This window comes from Phalangium opilio, unplaced genomic scaffold (assembly GCF_054372755.1).
Source record: "Phalangium opilio isolate 3A_F unplaced genomic scaffold, DU_Popi_V2 ptg000024l_1, whole genome shotgun sequence".
In the NCBI taxonomy this organism is placed as follows: domain Eukaryota; kingdom Metazoa; phylum Arthropoda; class Arachnida; order Opiliones; family Phalangiidae; genus Phalangium; species Phalangium opilio.
In genome coordinates this window covers 8,122,936-8,142,108 of record NW_028324155.1, presented here as the reverse complement: position 1 = coordinate 8,142,108, position 19,173 = coordinate 8,122,936, and the positions used below count along the sequence as shown (strand labels likewise).

Genomic DNA, 19,173 nt, shown 5'->3' with positions numbered 1-19,173 from the left:
AGTGTTTTATGCTGTGCTATTGTGTTTCATGCTGTTTTTTTCTGTATTACTGTGTTTTATGCTGTTTTCTAGTGTTTCCATACTATTACCTACTGCTGGGACCTCCTGCTGTTTCCATACTGTTACCCCCTGCTGTGACCCCCTGCTGTTACCCCCTGCTGAGACCCCCTGCTGTTTCCATACTGTAACCCCCTGCTGTGACCCCCTGCTGAGACCCCCTGCTGTTTCCATACTGTTACCCCCTGCTGTGACCCCCTGCTGAGACCCCCTGCTGTTTCCATACTGTTACCCCCTGCTGTTTCCATTCTATTACCCCCTGCTGGGACCCCCTGCTGTTTCCATACTGTTACCCCTGCTGTTTCCATACTATTACCCCCTGCTGTTTCCATACTGTTACCCCCTGCTGGGACCCCCTGCTGTTTCCATACTGTTACCCCCTGCTGTTTCCATACTGTTACCCCCTGCTGTGACCCCTGCTGTTACCCCCTGCTGAGACCCCTGCTATTTCAATACTGTAACCCCCTGCTGTTTCCATACTGTTACCCCTGCTGTGACCTCCTGCTGTTACCCCCTGCTGTTTCCATACTGTTACCCCCTGCTGTGACCCCCTGCTGTTGTTTTTTTATGCTGTTTTATTGTGTTTTATGTGTTTTTATGCTGTTTTATTGTGTTTTTCATGCTGTTTTATAGTGTTTTATGCTGTGCTATTGTGTTTCATGCTGTTTTTTTCTGTATTACTGTTTTTTATGCTGTTTTCTAGTGTTTCCATACTATTACCTACTGCTGGGACCTCCTGCTGTTTCCATACTGTTACCCCCTGCTGTTACCCCCTGCTGAGACCCCCTGCTGTTTCCATACTGTAACCCCCTGCTGAGACCCCCTGCTGTTTCCATACTGTAACCCCCTGCTGTGACCCCCTGCTGTTTCCATACTGTAACCCCCTGCTGTGACCCCCTGCCGTTACCCCCTGCTGTATCCATACTGTTACCCCCTGCTGTGACCTCCTGCTGTTACCCCCTGCTGTTTCCATACTGTTACCCCCTGCTGTTTCCATACTGTTACCCCCTGCTGTTTCCATACTGTTACCCCCTGCTGAGACCCCCTGCTGTGATCCCCTGCTGTGACCCCCTGTTGTTTCCATACTGTTACCCCCTGCTGTGACCCCTGCTGTTTCCATACGGTTACCCCCTGCTGTTTCCATACTGTTACCCCCTGCTGTTCCAATACTGTTACCCCCCTGCTGTGACCCCCTACTGTTTCCATACTGTTACCCCCTGCTGTTTCCATACTGTTACCCCCTGCTGTTTCCATACTGTGACCCCCTGCTGTTTCCATACTGTTACCCCCCTGCTGTGACCCCCTGCCGTTACCCCCTGCTGTGACCCCCTGCTGGGACCCCCTGCTGTTTCCATACTGTTACCCCCTGCCGTTACCCCTGCTGTGACCCCCTGCTGTTTCCATACTGTTACCCCTTGCTGTTTCCATACTATTACCCCCTGCTGGGACCCCCTGCTGTTTCCATACTGTTACCCCCTGCTGTGACCCCCTGCCGTTACCCCCTGCTGTGACCCCCTGCTGGGACCCCCTGCCGTTACCCCCTGCTGAGACCCCCTGCTGTTTCCATACTGTTACCCCCTGCTGTTACCCCCTGCTGTGACCCCCTGCCGTTACCCCCTGCTGTGACCCCCTGCCGTTACCCCCTGCTGTGACCCCCTGCTGAGACCCCATGCTGTTTCCATACTGTTACCCCCTGCTGTGACCCCTGCTGAGACCCCCTGCTGTGACCCCCTGCCGTTACCCCCTGCTGTGACCCCCTGCTGTTTCCATACTGTTACCCCCTGCTATGACCCCTGCTGAGACCCCCTGCTGTGACCCCCTGCCGTTACCCCCTGCTGTGACCCCCTGCTGAGACCCCCTGCTGTTTCCATACTGTTACCCCCTGCTGAGACCCCCTGCTGTTTCCATACTGTTACCCCCTGCTGAGACCCCCTGCTGTTTCCATACTGTTACCCCCTGCTGTGACCCCCTGCTGAGACCCCCTGCTGTTTCCATACTGTTACCCCCTGCTGTGACCCCCTGCTGAGACCCCCTGCTGTTTCCATACTGTTACCCCCTGCTGCGACCCCCTGCTGTTTCCATACTGTTACCCCCTGCTGAGACCCCCTGCTGTTTCCATACTGTTCCCCCTGCTGAGACCCCCTGCTGTGACCCCCTGCTGTTTCCATACTGTTACCCCTTGCTGTGACCCCCTGCTGAGACCCCCTGCTGTTACCCCCTGCTGTGACCCCCTGCCGTTACCCCCTGCTGACCCCCTGCCGTTACCCCCTGCTGTGACCCCTGCTGAGACCCCCTGCTGTTTCCATACTGTTACCCCCTGCTGTGACCCCCTGCTGAGACCCCCTGCTGTTTCCATACTGTTACCCCCTGCTGTGACCCCCTGCTGTTTCCATACTGTTACCCCCTGCTGTGACCCCCTGCTGAGACCCCCTGCTGTGACCCCCTGCCGTTAACCCCTGCTGTGACCCCCTGCTGAGACCCCCTGCTGTTTCCATACTGTTACCCCTTGCTGTTTCCATACTGTGACCCCCTGCTGTTTCCATACTGTTACCCCCTGCTGTGACCCCCTGCCGTTACCCCCTGCTGGGACCCCCTGCTGTTTCCATACTGTTACCCCCTGCCGTTACCCCCTGCTGTTTCCATACTATTACCCCCTGCTGGGACCCCCTGCTGTTTCCATACTGTTACCCCCTGCTGTGATCCCCTGCCGTTACCCCCTGCTGTGACCCCCTGCTGGGACCCCCTGCCGTTACCCCCTGCTGAGACCCCCTGCTGTTTCCATACTGTTACCCCCTGCTGTTACCCCCTGCTGAGACCCCCTGCTGTGACCCCCTGCCGTTACCCCCTGCCGTGACCCCCTGCCGTTACCCCCTGCTGTGACCCCCTGCTGAGACCCCCTGCTGTTTCCATACTGTTACCCCCTGCTGTGACCCCCTGCTGAGACCCCCTGCTGTGACCCCCTGCTGTTTCCATACTGTTACCCCCTGCTGTGACCCCTGCTGAGACCCCCTGCTGTGACCCCCTGCCGTTACCCCCTGCTGGGACCCCCTGCTGAGACCCCCTGCTGTTTCCATACTGTTACCCCCTGCTGAGACCCCCTGCTGTTTCCATACTGTTACCCCCTGCTGAGACCCCCTGCTGTTTCCATACTGTTACCCCCTGCTGTGACCCCCTGCTGAGACCCCCTGCTGTTTCCATACTGTTACCCCCTGCTGTGACCCCCTGCTGTTTCCATACTGTTACCCCCTGCTGTGACCCCCTGCTGTTTCCATACTGTTACCCCCTGCTGTTTCCATACTGTTACCCCCTGCTGAGACCCCCTGCTGTGAACCCCTGCTGTTTCCATACTGTTACCCCTTGCTGTGACCCCCTGCTGTTACCCCCTGCTGAGACCCCCTGCTGTGACCCCCTGCCGTTACCCCCTGCTGACCCCCTGCCGTTTCCCCCTGCTGTGACCCCTGCTGAGACCCCCTGCTGTGACCCTCTGCTGAGACCCCCTGCTGTTTCCATACTGTTACCCCCTGCTGTTTCCATACTGTTACCCCCTGCTGTGACCCCCTGCTGAGACCCCCTGCTGTGACCCCCTGCTGAGACCCCCTGCTGTGACCCCCTGCCGTTACCCCCTGCTGTGACCCCCTGCTGAGACCCCCTGCTGTTTCCATACTGTTACCCCCTGCTGAGACCCCCTGCTGTGACCCCCTGCTGAGACCCCCTGCTGTTTCCATACTGTTACCCCTGCTGTGACCCCCTGCTGTTTCCATACTGTTACCCCCTGCTGTGACCCCCTGCTGTGACCCCCTGCTGAGACCCCCTGCTGTTTCCATACTGTTACCCCCTGCTGAGACCCCCTGCTTTTTCCATACTGTTACCCCCTGCTGAGACCCCCTGCTGTTTCCATACTGTTACCCCCTGCTGAGACCCCCCTGCTGTGACCCCCTGCTGTTTCCATACTGTTACCCCTTGCTGTGACCCCCTGCTGAGACCCCCTGCTGTGACCCCCTGCCGTTACCCCCTGCTGTTACCCCCTGCAGTGACCCCCTGCTGTTTCCATACTGTTACCCCCTGCTGTGACCCCTGCCGTTACCCCCTGCTGTGACCCCCTGCTGTTTCCATACTGTTACCCCCTGCTGGGACCCCCTGCCGTTACCCCCTGCTGAGACCCCCTGCCGTTACCCCCTGCTGTGACCCCCTGCCGTTACCCCCTGCTGTGACCCCTTGCTGAGACCCCCTGCTGTTTCCATACTGTTACCCCCTGCTGTGACCCCCTGCTGAGACCCCCTGCTGTGACCCCCTGCTGAGACCCCCTGCTGTTTCCATACTGTTACCCCCTGCTGTGACCCCCTGCTGTTTCCATACTGTTACCCCCTGCTGTGACCCCCTGCTGTTTCCATACTGTTACCCCCTGCTGAGACCCCCTGCTGTGACCCCCTGCTGAGACCCCCTGCTGTGACCCCCTGCTGAGACCCCCTGCTGTTTCCATACTGTTACCCCCTGCTGAGACCCCCTGCTGTGACCCCCTGCTGTTTCCATACTGTTACCCCCTGCTGAGACCCCCTGCTGTTTCCATACTGTTACCCCCTGCTGTGACCCCCTGCTGTTTCCATACTGTTACCCCCTGCTGTGACCCCCTGCTGAGACCCCCTGCTGTGACCCCCTGCCGTTACCCCCTGCTGAGACCCCCTGCTGTTTCCATACTGTTACCCCCTGCTGAGACTCCCTGCTGTGACCCCCTGCTGAGACCCCCTGCTGTTTCCATACTGTTACCCCCTGCTGAGACCCCCTGCTGTGACCCCCTGCTGTTTCCATACTGTTACCCCCTGCTGTGACCCCCTGCTGAGACCCCCTGCTGTGACCCCCTGCCGTTACCCCCTGCTGAGACCCCCTGCTGTTTCCATACTGTTACCCCCCAGGGGGTCTCAGCAGGGGGTCACAGCAGGGGGTCACAGCAGGGGGTCTCAGCAGGGGGTCACAGCAGGGGGTCTCAGCAGGGGGTCACAGCAGGGGGTCTCAGCAGGGGGTAACAGTATGGAAACAGCAGGGGGTCTCAGCAGGGGGTAACGGCAGGGGGTCACAGCAGAGGGTCACAGCAGGGGGTCTCAGCAGGGGGTCACAGCAGGGGGTAACAGTATGGAAACAGCAGGGGGTCTCAGCAGGGGGTCACAGCAGGGGGTAACAGTATGGAAACAGCAGGGGGTCTCAGCAGGGGGTCACAGCAGGGGGTAACAGTATGGAAACAGCAGGGGGTCTCAGCAGGGAGTCACAGCAGGGGGTAACAGTATGGAAACAGCAGGGGGTAACAGTATGGAAACAGCAGGGGGTCTCAGCAGGGGGTAACAGCAGGGGGTCACAGCAGGGGGTCACAGCAGGGGGTCTCAGCAGGGGGTCACAGCAGGGGGTAACAGTATGGAAACAGCAGGGGGTCTCAGCAGGGGGTAACAGCAGGGGGTCACAGCAGGGGGGCACAGCAGGGGGTCTCAGCAGGGGGTATATTTGCGCGTGCTGACAACTAATGTTGTAACAGAGTACCTATATACAGAATAAGCTGTCTGACAGACTACAATAGAAAGACATTAACTAATTGTAAACTTCATTAGAAACACATTAATAATAATAGCTTAGAATAGGTAGGCCTACCTTTCAATTGGTAATTTTATTCATTCTTTTTGACAGTTGTAGAAGCTGCAATTGGGAAAAGAAATAAAAGCCAGGGGAAAGGTTTTATACAAATATTATTTTATCTTTAAAAACCATTTTCAAAATACAATTATTTTTGAAATCTTAAACTAACACTGGTATTTTTTGGAATACTAAGAGATATTTGAGAGGGTGGTTCCAAAAACTTCTTCTTGCGTGGGAATAGGTTTGATTTGTGGACCAATTCGGGTCCAGATGAAGCAACTATCATTTTTCTCAGCAAATGTTTGATAAGGGGAGTATTTGGCCTTGTAATATTCGGAAGGAGCGTGGCAAACAAACTCCATGGCTTCCAGTTTACGCGGAATGTCTTCTTCCGGGCCTACAATTAGAATTAAATGAAATAAAAAATCATTGAAATTAATATCTCTATACTTTACCCAACATATAGGTAGATGGATCAAAATAATCCTTGGGACTAGACTGAGATGGAATAAGCCAGGCAATAACAGCGCTTTTTTCACAATACTGATCTTGAAGGAGTCCTCTAATCTGAGCGTAATATTCTCCACCTTCCGCATCATTCATAGAAACTATATCTCCTATTTGAAAATAAGTTCCCTAAAAAATTCAAAGAAAATTCTTTGAAAAAAGAACTAAAATCACTCGGACTCTTAAATATTTTACCTTGTAATACACGCAGTCTGTTGTTACGGGAGTAGAGACTGCTGTTGGCGCTTTTGTAGCCTAAATTGGAGGAGATTTTTGCATTCAGAGGCTCATCTAATACTTATATCATGGATAAAGAATGCGTGTGAGGAAATTTGTTTTCACACTACAGGATAGGCAACTCCCTATCTCGAACGACAGCTTATTCTGTATATACTTTGTTACAACATCGCTTGTCAGCACGCGCAAAGCTAGGTCTCTATGTAATTTAGCCTTGCGCGTGCTGTCAAGAGACAAAAAACTTCAGGATATTTTAAACGATTTTAAATACTGAAGATCCTGAAGTTTTTTGTCTCATGACAGCACGCGCGAAGCTACGTTACATAGAGACCTAGCTTTACGCGTGCTGACAACCGATGTTGTAACAGAGTATATACAGAATAAGCTGTCGTCCGAGATAGGGACTCAGGGAGTTGCCGATCCTATAGCGTGAAAACAAATTTCCCCACGCGCATTCTTTATCCATGCTTATATATTTGACTTACACTTCTCTTGAAAATTATTCTTCGTCCTTTTCCTTTAGGATTCGTTTTGAATTGTTGCTGCTGCTTAAATTTTGAGCTTTTGGCTCGCGTACTTTTACGGAGAGTGAAATGACAAGATGCCGAAGTTTTAGCTTCGCTGGTTGTGTTTGATCGCAAGCCGCAAGAGTTGCACAAAACTTCGTTCATTTCGCTCTTCCTCCACATGGTGGAAGTAGTAGTTTTGCAATTCGCGCATTGCGGTTTCACTCCAAATGGCATTATGGAACGAAATTAACGTAACTCAAATTCCGACAAAAAGGCTTTAGTTCCTTAATATTCATTTAATTTAACCAGTTTAAACTACGCTTACCTACTAAGGACGCCGCCATTTTTTCCCAGTAGCAGACGGCTAGTAAAAATTCTCAAAGTTTCTTTTCGAGACTAGAGGTGGACTGAACTGAACTAGCTCCCGCGAAATTCGATTGCTCCTCCTTCGTTACGTAGCCACTTCTTCCGTTTTATTCAACTGCAAAAACTTAGGAATAAATTTAAATAAATAAACTTAGCTTTATAAATGGACAACAATATACAAAGATGAAATAAATTATTTTAGATCTGTTATTGAAAAGAGAAATACTCGCGGTCCGATGGGAATCGAACCCGAGTTTGTTAAAAGGACTTTCAATGCAAAATGCTTTATGCTCGAAACTAAAATCAGATATAAAGTGCCATTAAAACACGATATATTTCCTCCATGGCAAAAAAGGGCGGGAATTACAAATTATTTGTCTTTCTAATAAATAAATAAATAAATAAAGATTCTAGTCCTAGCATAGAAACTGTTCACAGGAATGGTTGACTGCTCTCGTTTCCCGCCAAAAGTCTTAGTACTCGTGAATACTTCGCTACGAAGTCGTTTCCATTCCTAGTAGTTGATTTTCCTCGCTCCTAGTCTTGGAATATATTTTCCTTTGGCGCGATTTAGAAAGTTTAGACTCGGATTGAGTTGGCACCAAACATCAGAGAGAGAGAGAGAAATCGTTTTTAACCTTTTCCCTCTCTTCGCGTATAGAGAGAAAGAGACTGTCTTTTGGGTAGGCGGGCCAGAGACAGAGAGTAGTAAACTATTTTGGTTCTTCGTACGAGCGGCTCTTCCGAAAGAAAATCTTAAGGTTCAGAGAAAGAAGTTTACGCATTTTCCAAGTTGAAATTTAAAAAACAAACAAACTAAAGCAACGAAAAACGCTTTGAATGAATTGTGCCAAAGAAAGAAGATGAGAAACGTTTACGTAATTGTATTGGCAGTGTTCGCTTTCTCGTGCGTTGGACACGACCATCGTTGCTATGTCTTGGATAACTATGAATTTAGTAAGTTTAATTACCACTTTTTAACTAATTACTATCGTAGAAATATTATACCAACCCTCAGAATGGTTAATTAATACCATTGTCAATCGCGATACAATGCTATAAATATCAACAACGGTATCCGAACATAATTGGCCCTTCCGCAGGGAGTAAGATAGAAGTTTTCTGAATAATTATCTCAAGTTTGCTAAACTACTCTATGAAAATTAGTTCATTTGAAGCTCCGGCTGCTTGTTTCAAAAACAAATGTTAAACGAATTAGCCTCGAATTACAATCGTATAAGCATCATATCAAATTACCGTGGAATTTTTTAAATGAAACGGGTTTCACGGGCAATTTTAGTCCTTAAGTACTTGTAATTTCAAAGCGGAAAATTCACCCTAGCTAAGAATAGAAGGCCGACATTAGAAGGGGCGTTATTCTTTTTTAAACAACAATCAAAACGTTAAATAAACCAAGTTTTTCATTTCAATTTTGACTTAAGCCTAATTTTCACGTAGTAAATTATAATAATTTGAATTTTATAATCTTATTTTTTTTTATGCTGGTATTATTTCGCGCTATCTTTCAGTATAATCAACCAAGTTAATGACTAAAATTTTTCCAAGCAATGTATAAACCACAAAATATCATTAACAGCGAAAGAGAGAGAGAAAGAAAGAAAAACTTGTTAAATTTGTTATAACGACCTCGTAACCATAGTAATTTACCGGTATTCCGATGGTTTTACGAAAGTAATTTAGCCTAACTTCTTTAGAAGAGAATGAGAAACACAAACCGCAAAATTACTCGTAATTTTACTACCTATAATCAGAAGTATATACTACTTCTCTTCGAGAGAAGTGTACCACAAAGCGGGGTATTGTGTAACGTAATTCTTCCCAACATCAGAGCATTTGGAGCAAGGTTACTAAACCAAATCACATAACGCGATAAATAGTTCCCTCGTCATTACTCTATTACGCTTAATTATTTGGCAAGGCACGCTTGTGAATTTTTGTCCCATGACAAGATGAGGTTTGTGGGTTGATTGCCGAGGATTTAGTACCAAACAGTTATAGAATTGACCCCACGGTGCGACGCCCATCTATAGTTTGATCAGCGGGAAAGCAAACAAAAAGGGTGAGCCTGGAAAGAATGACGTTACATAACTAAAGTATTAAGAGGTTACAGAGTGTCATCCTTCACCTATTATCCCTTTCTGCTATAATTTAGGGGAAGATGGGTTGTAACTAAATAAGAAATGGAAATAAGTGTTTTTTGACGACAAGAGTTTAAGAATAAAACATTTGAAGTTTTAACCGCGCGAGAAAAATAATACCACGTGCTTTTCAAATTTTAATTTAACTCGTACAAGTTCTAGCGAAATTTAAACTTAAAGAAATGAAAGCGAACTTGATTTATATTCGTCTATTTTCAAGCTGAACCAGAGAGCCAACCCCAACTGATATACCCATCTAAAGTCGATAAAGACGGTACATTTCTATCGCACGCTTTAAAAGTCATCGGGTCAAATGATGCCGGTCAAAATATACGTAAACGTATACGGAGAGACGTCAAAGACGACCTCTTACACTATCACGTGACGATAGAGGGTCAAAATTACCTGGTTGAACTATCAGCGAATCACCATTTCATCGGGCCCAGTTTGGTGGTGGAAAAAAGGTCGCCCAAGTTGAACTCGGGTTTCAAAGCGCAGACTGAACCGGAGTTGTTTAATATCCACGAACATTGCTATTACTCGGGAAGGATAATAAATGACACCAAATCCAACGTAGCTCTCGCTAATTGTAACGGATTGGTAAGTTCAATTCCAAAATTAATAGCCCAAATAAAGTCGATCGCAACCCTGCCCTAACAAAATAGAAATGAAACAACAAACTCGTTCCTATAACTTAATTTGCGCGCGACTGGCTTTACTTTGAGGTTTTTCGGGACCAATCGCGTGATACCACTATAGATAAGGTAATACCAATAAGTATGACACTTTCCATTGACTTATTGCCGCATTTTTGGAACAAGGTTTGTTACCAGGGGATTTTGAGTAAAAACTTTAACTTCCTCACCAGGAGTTGGTTCCTTCTACGAAATCCACTCTTAAAGGCCTATTCAGACGATACAATTTTTGACTCGTTTAATGAGTCAACCATTGAGTTGAGTAAACTTGAGTTGGGACGCGTGAACAGAAGTTGGAGAAGTTCAATCACCAAATTAAAAATTTATCACTGACCAATTTTTGCTAACGCAACTTTTTTTTTGCCCCATCTAGTTCAGTCAAAAGTTGTATCGTCTTCAGTTAACAAGTTGGGTCAAGGGGAGTCACGTTTTACTTCGAAACACCCATTCGTTAACTTATTGTTACTGTATTACTTACGCGCTGAATGCAATAAACGATCCACGCATTCGACCGAATCAAAATTGATGAGTTTTTTTTTGGGTTCTTTTTTTTTTTGGAATCAGAGTTTCGGGCATAAAGGGAGGCCCCTTATGTTCGGAGACGAGCGGGAGCTAATCATTTTAGTTTCTGCTTTTCATCGCTTGATCTTTTATCGCTTTGAAAGAAAATGTAACATCCGTTTCGAAATGGCCAGCGCGCAAATGTGCCAGAGGAAATGCGGGGAGATAGTGGAAACGTAACCATAATCTATCGTCGTAATAACTTTAGCTTAGAATGTACTTAAAACAACGATACTAATTACTTGGGGTTAAAGCAATCAGGGCTCGAGATAATGACCTGTTGAAATAAAATAACTCGATTGATCAGGACATCGTAACTCTAGGCCTAGTTTGGAAACACATTCCGGAAAAATTTTGTCGATTATCTGATAGGCCAACGTAACGATACTAATTATTTGAACTTACACCGATTAATGAGCTTTGAATTCCTGATTATTTAAAATAACTCCCAATTTATCAAAATAATTTTTGGTGATAAAAATTAAAACAACTACCTCGTAAAAAAATGTAATTGAGGAACGAGTTGAGGGACCCTGCCCTTGATAAAGCCCTTAGGGGTGAAGGGGAAACCAGATAGAGTAATTGCTTGATTAACTACACGTAGTTATCCGCTTTCGACAAACTATATAGTGATATAGTGTTAAGTATCATTTCAACTACCCTATAATTAGAACCTCCGTTTATAGCCTGGAGTCTGAATTGAAATCATCACTGGATTTCTCAATTTCTGCTTGATTCGGATGTATTCTAATTCATTTATATTATATTGGTTTAGAGCTTCAATGAAAAGAGGGAGTGACTCCCAGGTTTTAAATTAGCCGCGCGTCTCAAAGCGAGCGCTATATTTTGTTCTTCCTTCGTTTGAACATTGAAGGCGGCACGGCGTATTTGATAACAGGATATTAAAGGGGATTTTTTTTCTTCAAAAGGATGGGAATTAAACGGTTAATGAGAGTGAGACGGACCCCCTTCCCCATTATCGCCAAGAGTCTAGGCCCTAGACGCTTATAGAGAGGTTAAATCGACTCCTTAATTGGATGGTCTTATTAAGAATGGCTTCTAATCCATAATAGAGAGATTAAGCTAGAATTGCTCTTCTTCAGTTGAGTCAGGGATAGATTTAATTTTAGAAGTCGGAATGGAGAACGGTTAGTATTTACTTCTGTCCGACTCATAGCCCACCCAGTATAGAGCCCCTCCCTCCAACACGTAACGAAAAGTTAAAATTATCTTATTGGCCAGCTTAAACTACGTTTTGATGACGTTGCTAACGGGAACGCCGAAAAATACGTAATTCCTATTTACCTCTGTCGCTATGACCCGCCTCTTCTTTCATGCCCCCTCTGTCCCGTGGAAGGGGGTCCGGCACCTTGACGCGCGCCCAGAGTACTCTGTTCTCCATTCCTACTTCTAAAATTAAATCTATCCCTGGTTGAGTTGTATGAAGTTAATAGCTAATTCGAAATTTCTAGAAAGGCCTAATAAAAACAGCGAAAGGGGAGTACTTCATTGAACCTCTGAAAGGTCATGAACCACGCGATGATAATACACCTCATCCTCATTTGGTTTACAAAAGACAAATACGTGATCCCGACACTTTACACCCAATTGTAAAAGATACGTGCGGAAATACGGGTAAACACCCTCTCTCTCTTTCACAATTTACACAAATTATCTCTTAAGAAATGGGAGGAATAATTAAATACACACTCACTTTAAGATGAAGATTTCCGAGAAATATCGCGTAAAAATCTTGTCACGTCGAAAAGTAAAAGACGCAAAAGGTCGGTCAGTGTCGAGAGAAATGTGGAAACTTTGGTCGTGGCAGATAAAATGATGTTGGATTATTATTCCGATGAAGATATCAGAACGTATATCTTAACCATCATGAATATGGTAAAGATTTCCCTCTATTCCGTAAAAGAAATATTAAAAATAGATGAAACGCCTTAAGCGTGTTCTTGCTAAATAATTCTTTATTCAATGATTGATATTTGAAATTTATGCTAATTATTCCAAGGTGTCATCTCTGTACCACGACGCCAGTATTGGCAACGCGATAAACGTGGTTCTGGTTAGAATCATGCTTTTGGATGAAGAAGTAAGGAAGATATTGGCAATTGGCCAATTAAAGCTCGTGAGGAAATCAATGTAATTAAACTGTCGTATTTGTAACAGCACAATGACCTAGAGATCACTCAACACGCTGATCAAACTTTGAAAAGTTTCTGTCAATGGCAAAAATCAATCAACCCTTCGGACGAAAATCATCCGAATCATCACGACGTCGCTATCCTTCTCACCAGGTACGAGAGTGGTAAGCGCAATTTTGTCTCCTAAATCACCATAGACCAAGTCAATGACGGGAAACATTCACTCCTCGAATCGAAATGGTCTATAGCGAATTGCCGCGGGTTCGTGACCCTGAAGGTAAAACGGGACTTTCTCTCTCGGGGTCAATTTGTTTTCTTTGGACGCGTTCAGATATAACATTTGCACCAAGTTGAACGAACCGTGTAGTACCTTGGGTTTGGCCGAAGTTGCCGGTATGTGTCAACCATCGCGAAGTTGCAACGTCAATGAAGATACCGGGTTAACCCTAGCTTATACCATCGCTCACGAAATGGGACACAAGTAAGTCATTTCCTCCGGGGTTGCTTAAAGTTAAAAGAATTAAATACCAACTGGTAACTGTACATTGGTAAAAGTTTCGGGATGAGCCACGATGGACCCCAAAATGGTTGCGAGGCCCACGAAGGTCGTCGTCAACACGTCATGTCGCCTCACCTAAATTCCGATACTAGTCCTCTAGTATGGTCTAATTGTAGCCGGACAGAAATAACCAAGTTCTTAGAGTATGCTAAATTATACCTCGTGTCCCTTTCGAAGTATTGTTAAGCCTAATATCTATATTTATAAACGTAATAAGTCGCGACTGGGGTAGTTGCTTAGACGACCAACCATCCGAACACGACTTTGCTTTCCCAAAATTACCACCTGGAGCCATGTACGATGTCAATCATCAATGTCGACTTCAATACGGACCGAATGCCGAATTTTGCGACGCCATTGAAGTACAAAAAAAATCATAATAAAATATAGGGATCGGAAAAGGAGGGGGAGAGAGAGAGAGTTTAAAACTAATTTATATCCTATTATACCACTTTAGGACGTGTGCCAGACTTTATGGTGCCGGTTAGACAACAAATGCGTCACCAGAGTAGAACCGGCTGCCGAGGGAACCCTTTGCGAAAAGAACAAGGTAAGATTATACTGTTTAAGAAAAACAATTGGGGAAAGTGGAAACCGGGTCAAATTAATTCGAGACAGTCTGCGGGGAGCGAGAGAGAGAGAGGAAACGCAATTACCGTTAAAATGAGGAAGAATAGGACACGTCATTTAAGGTTTCAAGGGTATAGTATAGATATATATTTTAAGAGGACATTACTACGAGTTGTGGAGAGTTATTAGGAAACTATCCTACCCCTCTAATTGAAATCCTAGATAATAATATAAATCGTACAGAAAGCCAAGCGATTTTTAATGTGTTTAGGTATGGGTACTAAGTTGCATAATTTTTCGTACGTAATTAGGGTAATTTGAATAAAAAGCGGTTATTATTCAAGTAATTCTTGCTTGCGCAAACAATGAATCATAGCGAAATTCCAAAGAATTTTTTCCTATAGGTAATTTTTTAAATTCCAAGTGTCACGTTTCTTCCTTGTTACAAAATTACGTAAAAAGCAAGCAGCTAGGGGTTTAGTTTGAGACGTATGAAAACAAAATTTGATTGGTTTAATGTATGAAAAGTTTGGGTACGTTCAAAGAGTAATGGTTTTTATCGTAAGAGTGTACTGGGTTCAAAGGCAGAGTTGCTTCGGTTTGATTTTAGCTGGGATTTACTTTGGTATTAGTTTATTTAGAACTTGAGAGAAAATGAGAGAGGAAAATGTTTAAAAGTCGCTAATAGAAAGAGATAACGGTGTAGTAGAGACTTTGGGAGAGAAAAAAAATTAAGCTATGACAAAAGACAGCTGCTTCGTATGGTACAAAGAACCCATATATGTCATGAGAACATACGAATATACATCTTAGGATTTACTTTTTATTGGCTGCGGCATTGCACGAGAGAATTGGGAATAGTGGGGGGGGGGAGCAGAGATGACGGTATGCCTAAAAATCTTTGAGTGTTCTCAAGTTCTTAAATGGGTTCTTGATAGCTAAGAAAAATTGGCTTTTAACAGAGAGGTTACGAAAGTTCCTAACTTAATTTAGGGCCTCCCCTAAAAGACTTTTATAATAAACAACTTCTGTTTTGACATAAACGTTAAGTTCTAAATTATTAACCTAACTATTTTATAAAATGAATAAGAAAATGATTTCCCACGAATATTGATATTGACGTAATGAAAGTATAGCTTTTTATCAATATGATTCCGACATACCAAAGTTACAATGAGCCGGGTTTCAATTGGTATAATCAGACAACCACGTCCTACTTATAGTGGTGCTATATGGGTCAATGCACGACCATCAGAGACAGACCGGAAGCCATCAACGGTGAATGGGGAGGATGGAGTAATTGGAGTCCTTGTTCCCGTCCTTGTGGTGCGGGAGTTAGTTTCTCTCAAAGACATTGCGACAATCCTCCGTAAATACCCTAGCTCTTATAATCATATTTATTGTCACGAACTCAAATTGTTCTTGATGACGATGATTTAGACCGGGAAATGGAGGTCAATATTGCATCGGAGAACGGAAGAGGTATCGAGTTTGCAATACTGACGTAAGAAAAGAAGTCAATCAATATCAATCAAAGACAATTGAACGATATAATATTTAACTTCCTGTACAGGAATGCTTAGAAAATGCGCAAAGTTTTAGGGCTATTCAATGTAGTCGTTATAATGATATACCATACAAGACGGAACTGTATAAATGGGTTCCCGTTTCAACACCACGTTAGTTTTTGTTAAACGATTTTTGGTTAATGAGGGACCGGGAAGTTAATTACGAATTTATGGGTAATTAGATACACCTTGTCAACTACATTGCAAACCGGAAGGACGCCGTTTTTCGGTTATGCTATCTGACACGGTTGAAGACGGAACCCCTTGTAACCCAGGCACGAGAGATATGTGTATTAACGGAAAATGCAGGGTAAAGGTTATTTAGCTAAGCCTAATTTAAAAAAAAAAAAAAAAATCCTAATCGCGTTTGTCTTAAAGAGGGTGGCGTGCGATTGGACCATCGATTCAAATGCCCAAGAAGATCGTTGCGGTATTTGTCACGGCGATGGTACTCACTGTCGTACTATTAAGGGTAATTTCACGGAAAAACACGGGTTAGGGTACGTCGAAGTTGTTAAGGTGCCCAAAAGTGCGAGAAATATACACGTGAATGAAGTAGAGAACGCCAGTAATTACATCGCGGTTCGTAACTCGGTCGGGGAGTTTATTTTGAACGGGGAATGGTTCATTGAATGGAGCGGCGAGTACCAAGTGGCCGGAACCACCCTTTATTATGACCGAGAAGGTGAAAAGGAATCGCTACACGCCCCGGGACCAATCCACGAGGATTTACAAATATTGGTATGACGCGTTTCGATAACATGGGGAACAGAGTTAAGATCTTGAGGAATGGTTATTACTTGTAGCTTTTGTATCAGTCGACAAATCCCGGTTTGACTTACGAATATACTATACCTTACGAAAACGCTACCAGAATACCCGAATTTCATTGGGAATATTCTGATTGGACCGTTTGCTCGGCAACATGCGGGGGTGGTAAGGTTTTAGTTCAAAATTCGCCGGAATTATTTGTTAATGTATTATTCGCGTGAAGGATTACAAGTTTCAAAGTCAAAGTGTATGGAAAAGGAAGCGGGTCATGTTGAGGATAAATATTGCAATCAAGCGACGAAACCGAAGGATAAAACTCGTACTTGTAACAAGCATCTTTGCCCGGCCAAGTACGTTGTCGTTTTCAACAAGAACAAGATTCAACTTACGTAATATAATCTTGCAGATGGTGGTCAGGTCCTTGGCAACATTGTTCCGCGTCATGTGGTAAATCCGGTGTCAGAAAACGAACAGTTATTTGCGTTAGATCCTTAGGACCCGATGAACAATTAGCCTTGATGGACGGAGATTGCGAGGGCCTTGAGAGACCAGACGATATCGAACCTTGTCACCATAAACACTTATGTCCCGGTGAGGCTGAATGGTCAACGGAAGAATGGACACCGGTAAGTTCAGTTAATGTCAATTCCAGACCCGCAATAACTAGTAACTGTCTCGACTAAAGTGTACGCGAAGTTGCGGCGGAGGTCAGCAAGAACGCAATGTCTCTTGCAAGGCGGGACAATCTTGCCATCATCCTTCGCGACCAGTGGCGGTACGAGCTTGCAATCTCCATCCTTGTCCTCGCAAGAAAAGCGAACTCGACAACGGTCACGTTATTGACGCCGAAGATGACTCGAAATTCAAGAAGAACCCGAAACACAGACACCACGATGGTGAACTGGGGAAACCGAACCGAAAAAGAACGAAAAATTTACGACAAGCCAATAAGGAAAGGCCGAGTGGTTCCGTACGGGACGTGGTACACACTGTCGCTTTGCAGATTCCTTTAATGGAAACTCAGTCGAACCCGCCCACCGCCGATTGGATACCCGATATTTCGGGTGAGAATGTAGATCCCGATGGTATGTCCGTTGAAAAGGAACCACCTGTCGTGGCAGCTGAAGGTGAGCGACATGGTACTAAACAGAGGGAGAAATACGAATGGCGAATGAGCGATTGGACCAATGTAAGTAATGGCGGTACTAATTCTCTAACAAAAATGGACTGGTCGTAAGAATGGTATCTTTGTAGTGTTCTAAGGTTTGTGGAGGAGGTGTTAGAAGTCGGGACGCCTTATGCATTCATACTTTAACTAAACGTCAAGTAACAACCCAGCTTTGCGATCCATTTCGAATGAAACCCAAGGAGGAATTCTGCAACACGCAACCCTGTTTGGAGTGGCGCACTTCCGATTGGAGTGAGGTACCGTACCCATTCAAAACCAAAAAATAGGCTTAGCAAAAATTGATCTATTAAGCCTATATCTTTTTCCCCCGACAAATAGTGCGCGGTACCTTGCGGTGAAGGTCAAATAAAACGCAAGGTATGGTGTCCCGAACCAAATAAATGTAGCGTTAATCAGAAACCCAAGACGACAAGTAGTTGTTTTTCTGGCCCGTGTTTGAAATGGATAGCTGGGTCATGGAGTCCCGTAAGTTATCTTTAAGAACCATTAAAAGGAGCCCCCGTTAAAAAAATGGGTCAAGAGCTTTCTGCCTATGAATTGTAAACATCGTAAATTTCAATTAGTTTTTCCCCTGATTTATTTTTTTCAAGTGTTCGGTTAGCTGCGGAAAAGGATATCAAATGAGGCACTTGACGTGCGTCAATGTCACGTCTCAAATTCCAGCATCGGGGTGCCCCGTTGAAAGCAAACCCATAAATCATTTAGTTTGTAATATGCCCGATTGCCGCCAAGAAAAAGCTGGTAAGAGACTTATTTATCTTATCCTTGGGTTCCACCCCACGCTTTCTTAATAATTTCAAGCTATTTGTTACTTCCCACTATTAATTCTAAAGACTTCTTCAGATGGGTGATCGAGAGATAGTTTTTTTTTTTTTTAAAGAAAGAACGTTTATATTTTCTTCCTCGGGTTTTTAGCACTTAGCGAATGTCGAGATAAAATGGACGAAAAAACTTGCCTGAGTTTGAAACACATGTGCCACACGTTTTTCTTCCAAGCCAAATGTTGTAAAACTTGTCGCCGTAATTACGCCAAGGGTAACCACGCGTCTAGAATTTTGAAAAAAATTAGAACTCAAATCGTCTAAAAACATTACATTTATTAATCGAGATTTATTTAAAACGTAGCTTACTTTATTATTTCGCCATTTAATTAACGATGCAAACGGATTGAGTTAGGGGAGTAGAATACCGTACGTCTTAACGCAACGACATTTTCCCATTAAAATGACAAAATGGCGCAGTATTACATTTTTTTTTCTTCACAAACAAATTGACCTTTTGCCCCCTCTCCTTTGAATTAGGCGTAGATTCGTATATTAATATTAAAATCTACTAAAAATATAATTTAAGCTTAGTCGTACCTGAAAATAGAAAACGTGTTTTAGGGTCAGACTGGTTCTGGCGTAATTTTTTTGGCCTAATTTTCGCCTATTGTATTTTTTTTCTACATGTAATCTCTAAAGAAAACGACAACAAAAACTTGGTTTTTAATTTATTTGTTAGTTTTTAGCCTTTGAACGATAATTCTTTTCAATAAAGTCAAAGAGTTGGATCAAAAAAAAAACGTGTCAAATTATTTTTACCAGAAGTGAGATGAGACTAGAAGTGAAGGGCTCTAGCATTGGTAATAGATCCCGGCACTAGTGAACAAAT

General features: G+C 44.6%; 2 protein-coding genes across 2 annotated transcripts; one reads left to right on the top strand and one right to left on the bottom strand.

Annotated features, from left to right (window-relative positions):
• Window positions 1-5,769: 5,769 nt before the first annotated feature.
• Window positions 5,770-7,397, bottom strand: LOC149692629 (GATA zinc finger domain-containing protein 1). The gene is made up of 5 exons (XM_089868441.1): window positions 7,255-7,397; window positions 6,906-7,150; window positions 6,379-6,438; window positions 6,132-6,312; window positions 5,770-6,073 (listed from the first exon to the last, which is right to left on the bottom strand). Exons 1-5 carry the CDS (start codon window positions 7,271-7,273, stop codon window positions 5,865-5,867), a joined length of 714 nt encoding a protein of 237 aa, XP_089724567.1. The 5' UTR covers window positions 7,274-7,397; the 3' UTR covers window positions 5,770-5,864.
• Window positions 7,398-7,734: 337 nt separating this feature from the next.
• Window positions 7,735-19,076, top strand: LOC149692628 (A disintegrin and metalloproteinase with thrombospondin motifs 6-like). The gene is made up of 23 exons (XM_089868435.1): window positions 7,735-8,252; window positions 9,675-10,054; window positions 12,183-12,345; window positions 12,431-12,606; window positions 12,731-12,811; window positions 12,889-13,016; window positions 13,195-13,344; window positions 13,419-13,565; window positions 13,640-13,784; window positions 13,880-13,972; window positions 15,216-15,361; window positions 15,433-15,496; window positions 15,566-15,671; window positions 15,743-15,870; window positions 15,939-16,301; window positions 16,367-16,496; window positions 16,555-16,681; window positions 16,738-16,957; window positions 17,017-17,520; window positions 17,586-17,756; window positions 17,839-17,985; window positions 18,111-18,261; window positions 18,436-19,076. Exons 1-23 carry the CDS (start codon window positions 8,159-8,161, stop codon window positions 18,603-18,605), a joined length of 3,984 nt encoding a protein of 1,327 aa, XP_089724561.1. The 5' UTR covers window positions 7,735-8,158; the 3' UTR covers window positions 18,606-19,076.
• Window positions 19,077-19,173: the final 97 nt, after the last annotated feature.

Coding starts and splice junctions, on each gene's coding strand:
- LOC149692629 (XM_089868441.1), bottom strand. Junction 6,313..6,378: donor CAGACTGCGTGTATTACAAG/GTAAAATATTTA, acceptor TGAATTTTTTAG/GGAACTTATTTTCAAATAGG. Junction 6,074..6,131: donor TCCATCTACCTATATGTTGG/GTAAAGTATAGA, acceptor TTCTAATTGTAG/GCCCGGAAGAAGACATTCCG.
- LOC149692628 (XM_089868435.1), top strand. CDS start 8,159: ATGAGAAACGTTTACGTAATTGTATTGGCAGTGTTCGCTTTCTCGTGC. Junction 13,345..13,418: donor GCTCACGAAATGGGACACAA/GTAAGTCATTTC, acceptor CATTGGTAAAAG/TTTCGGGATGAGCCACGATG. Junction 16,497..16,554: donor CTCGGCAACATGCGGGGGTG/GTAAGGTTTTAG, acceptor ATTCGCGTGAAG/GATTACAAGTTTCAAAGTCA.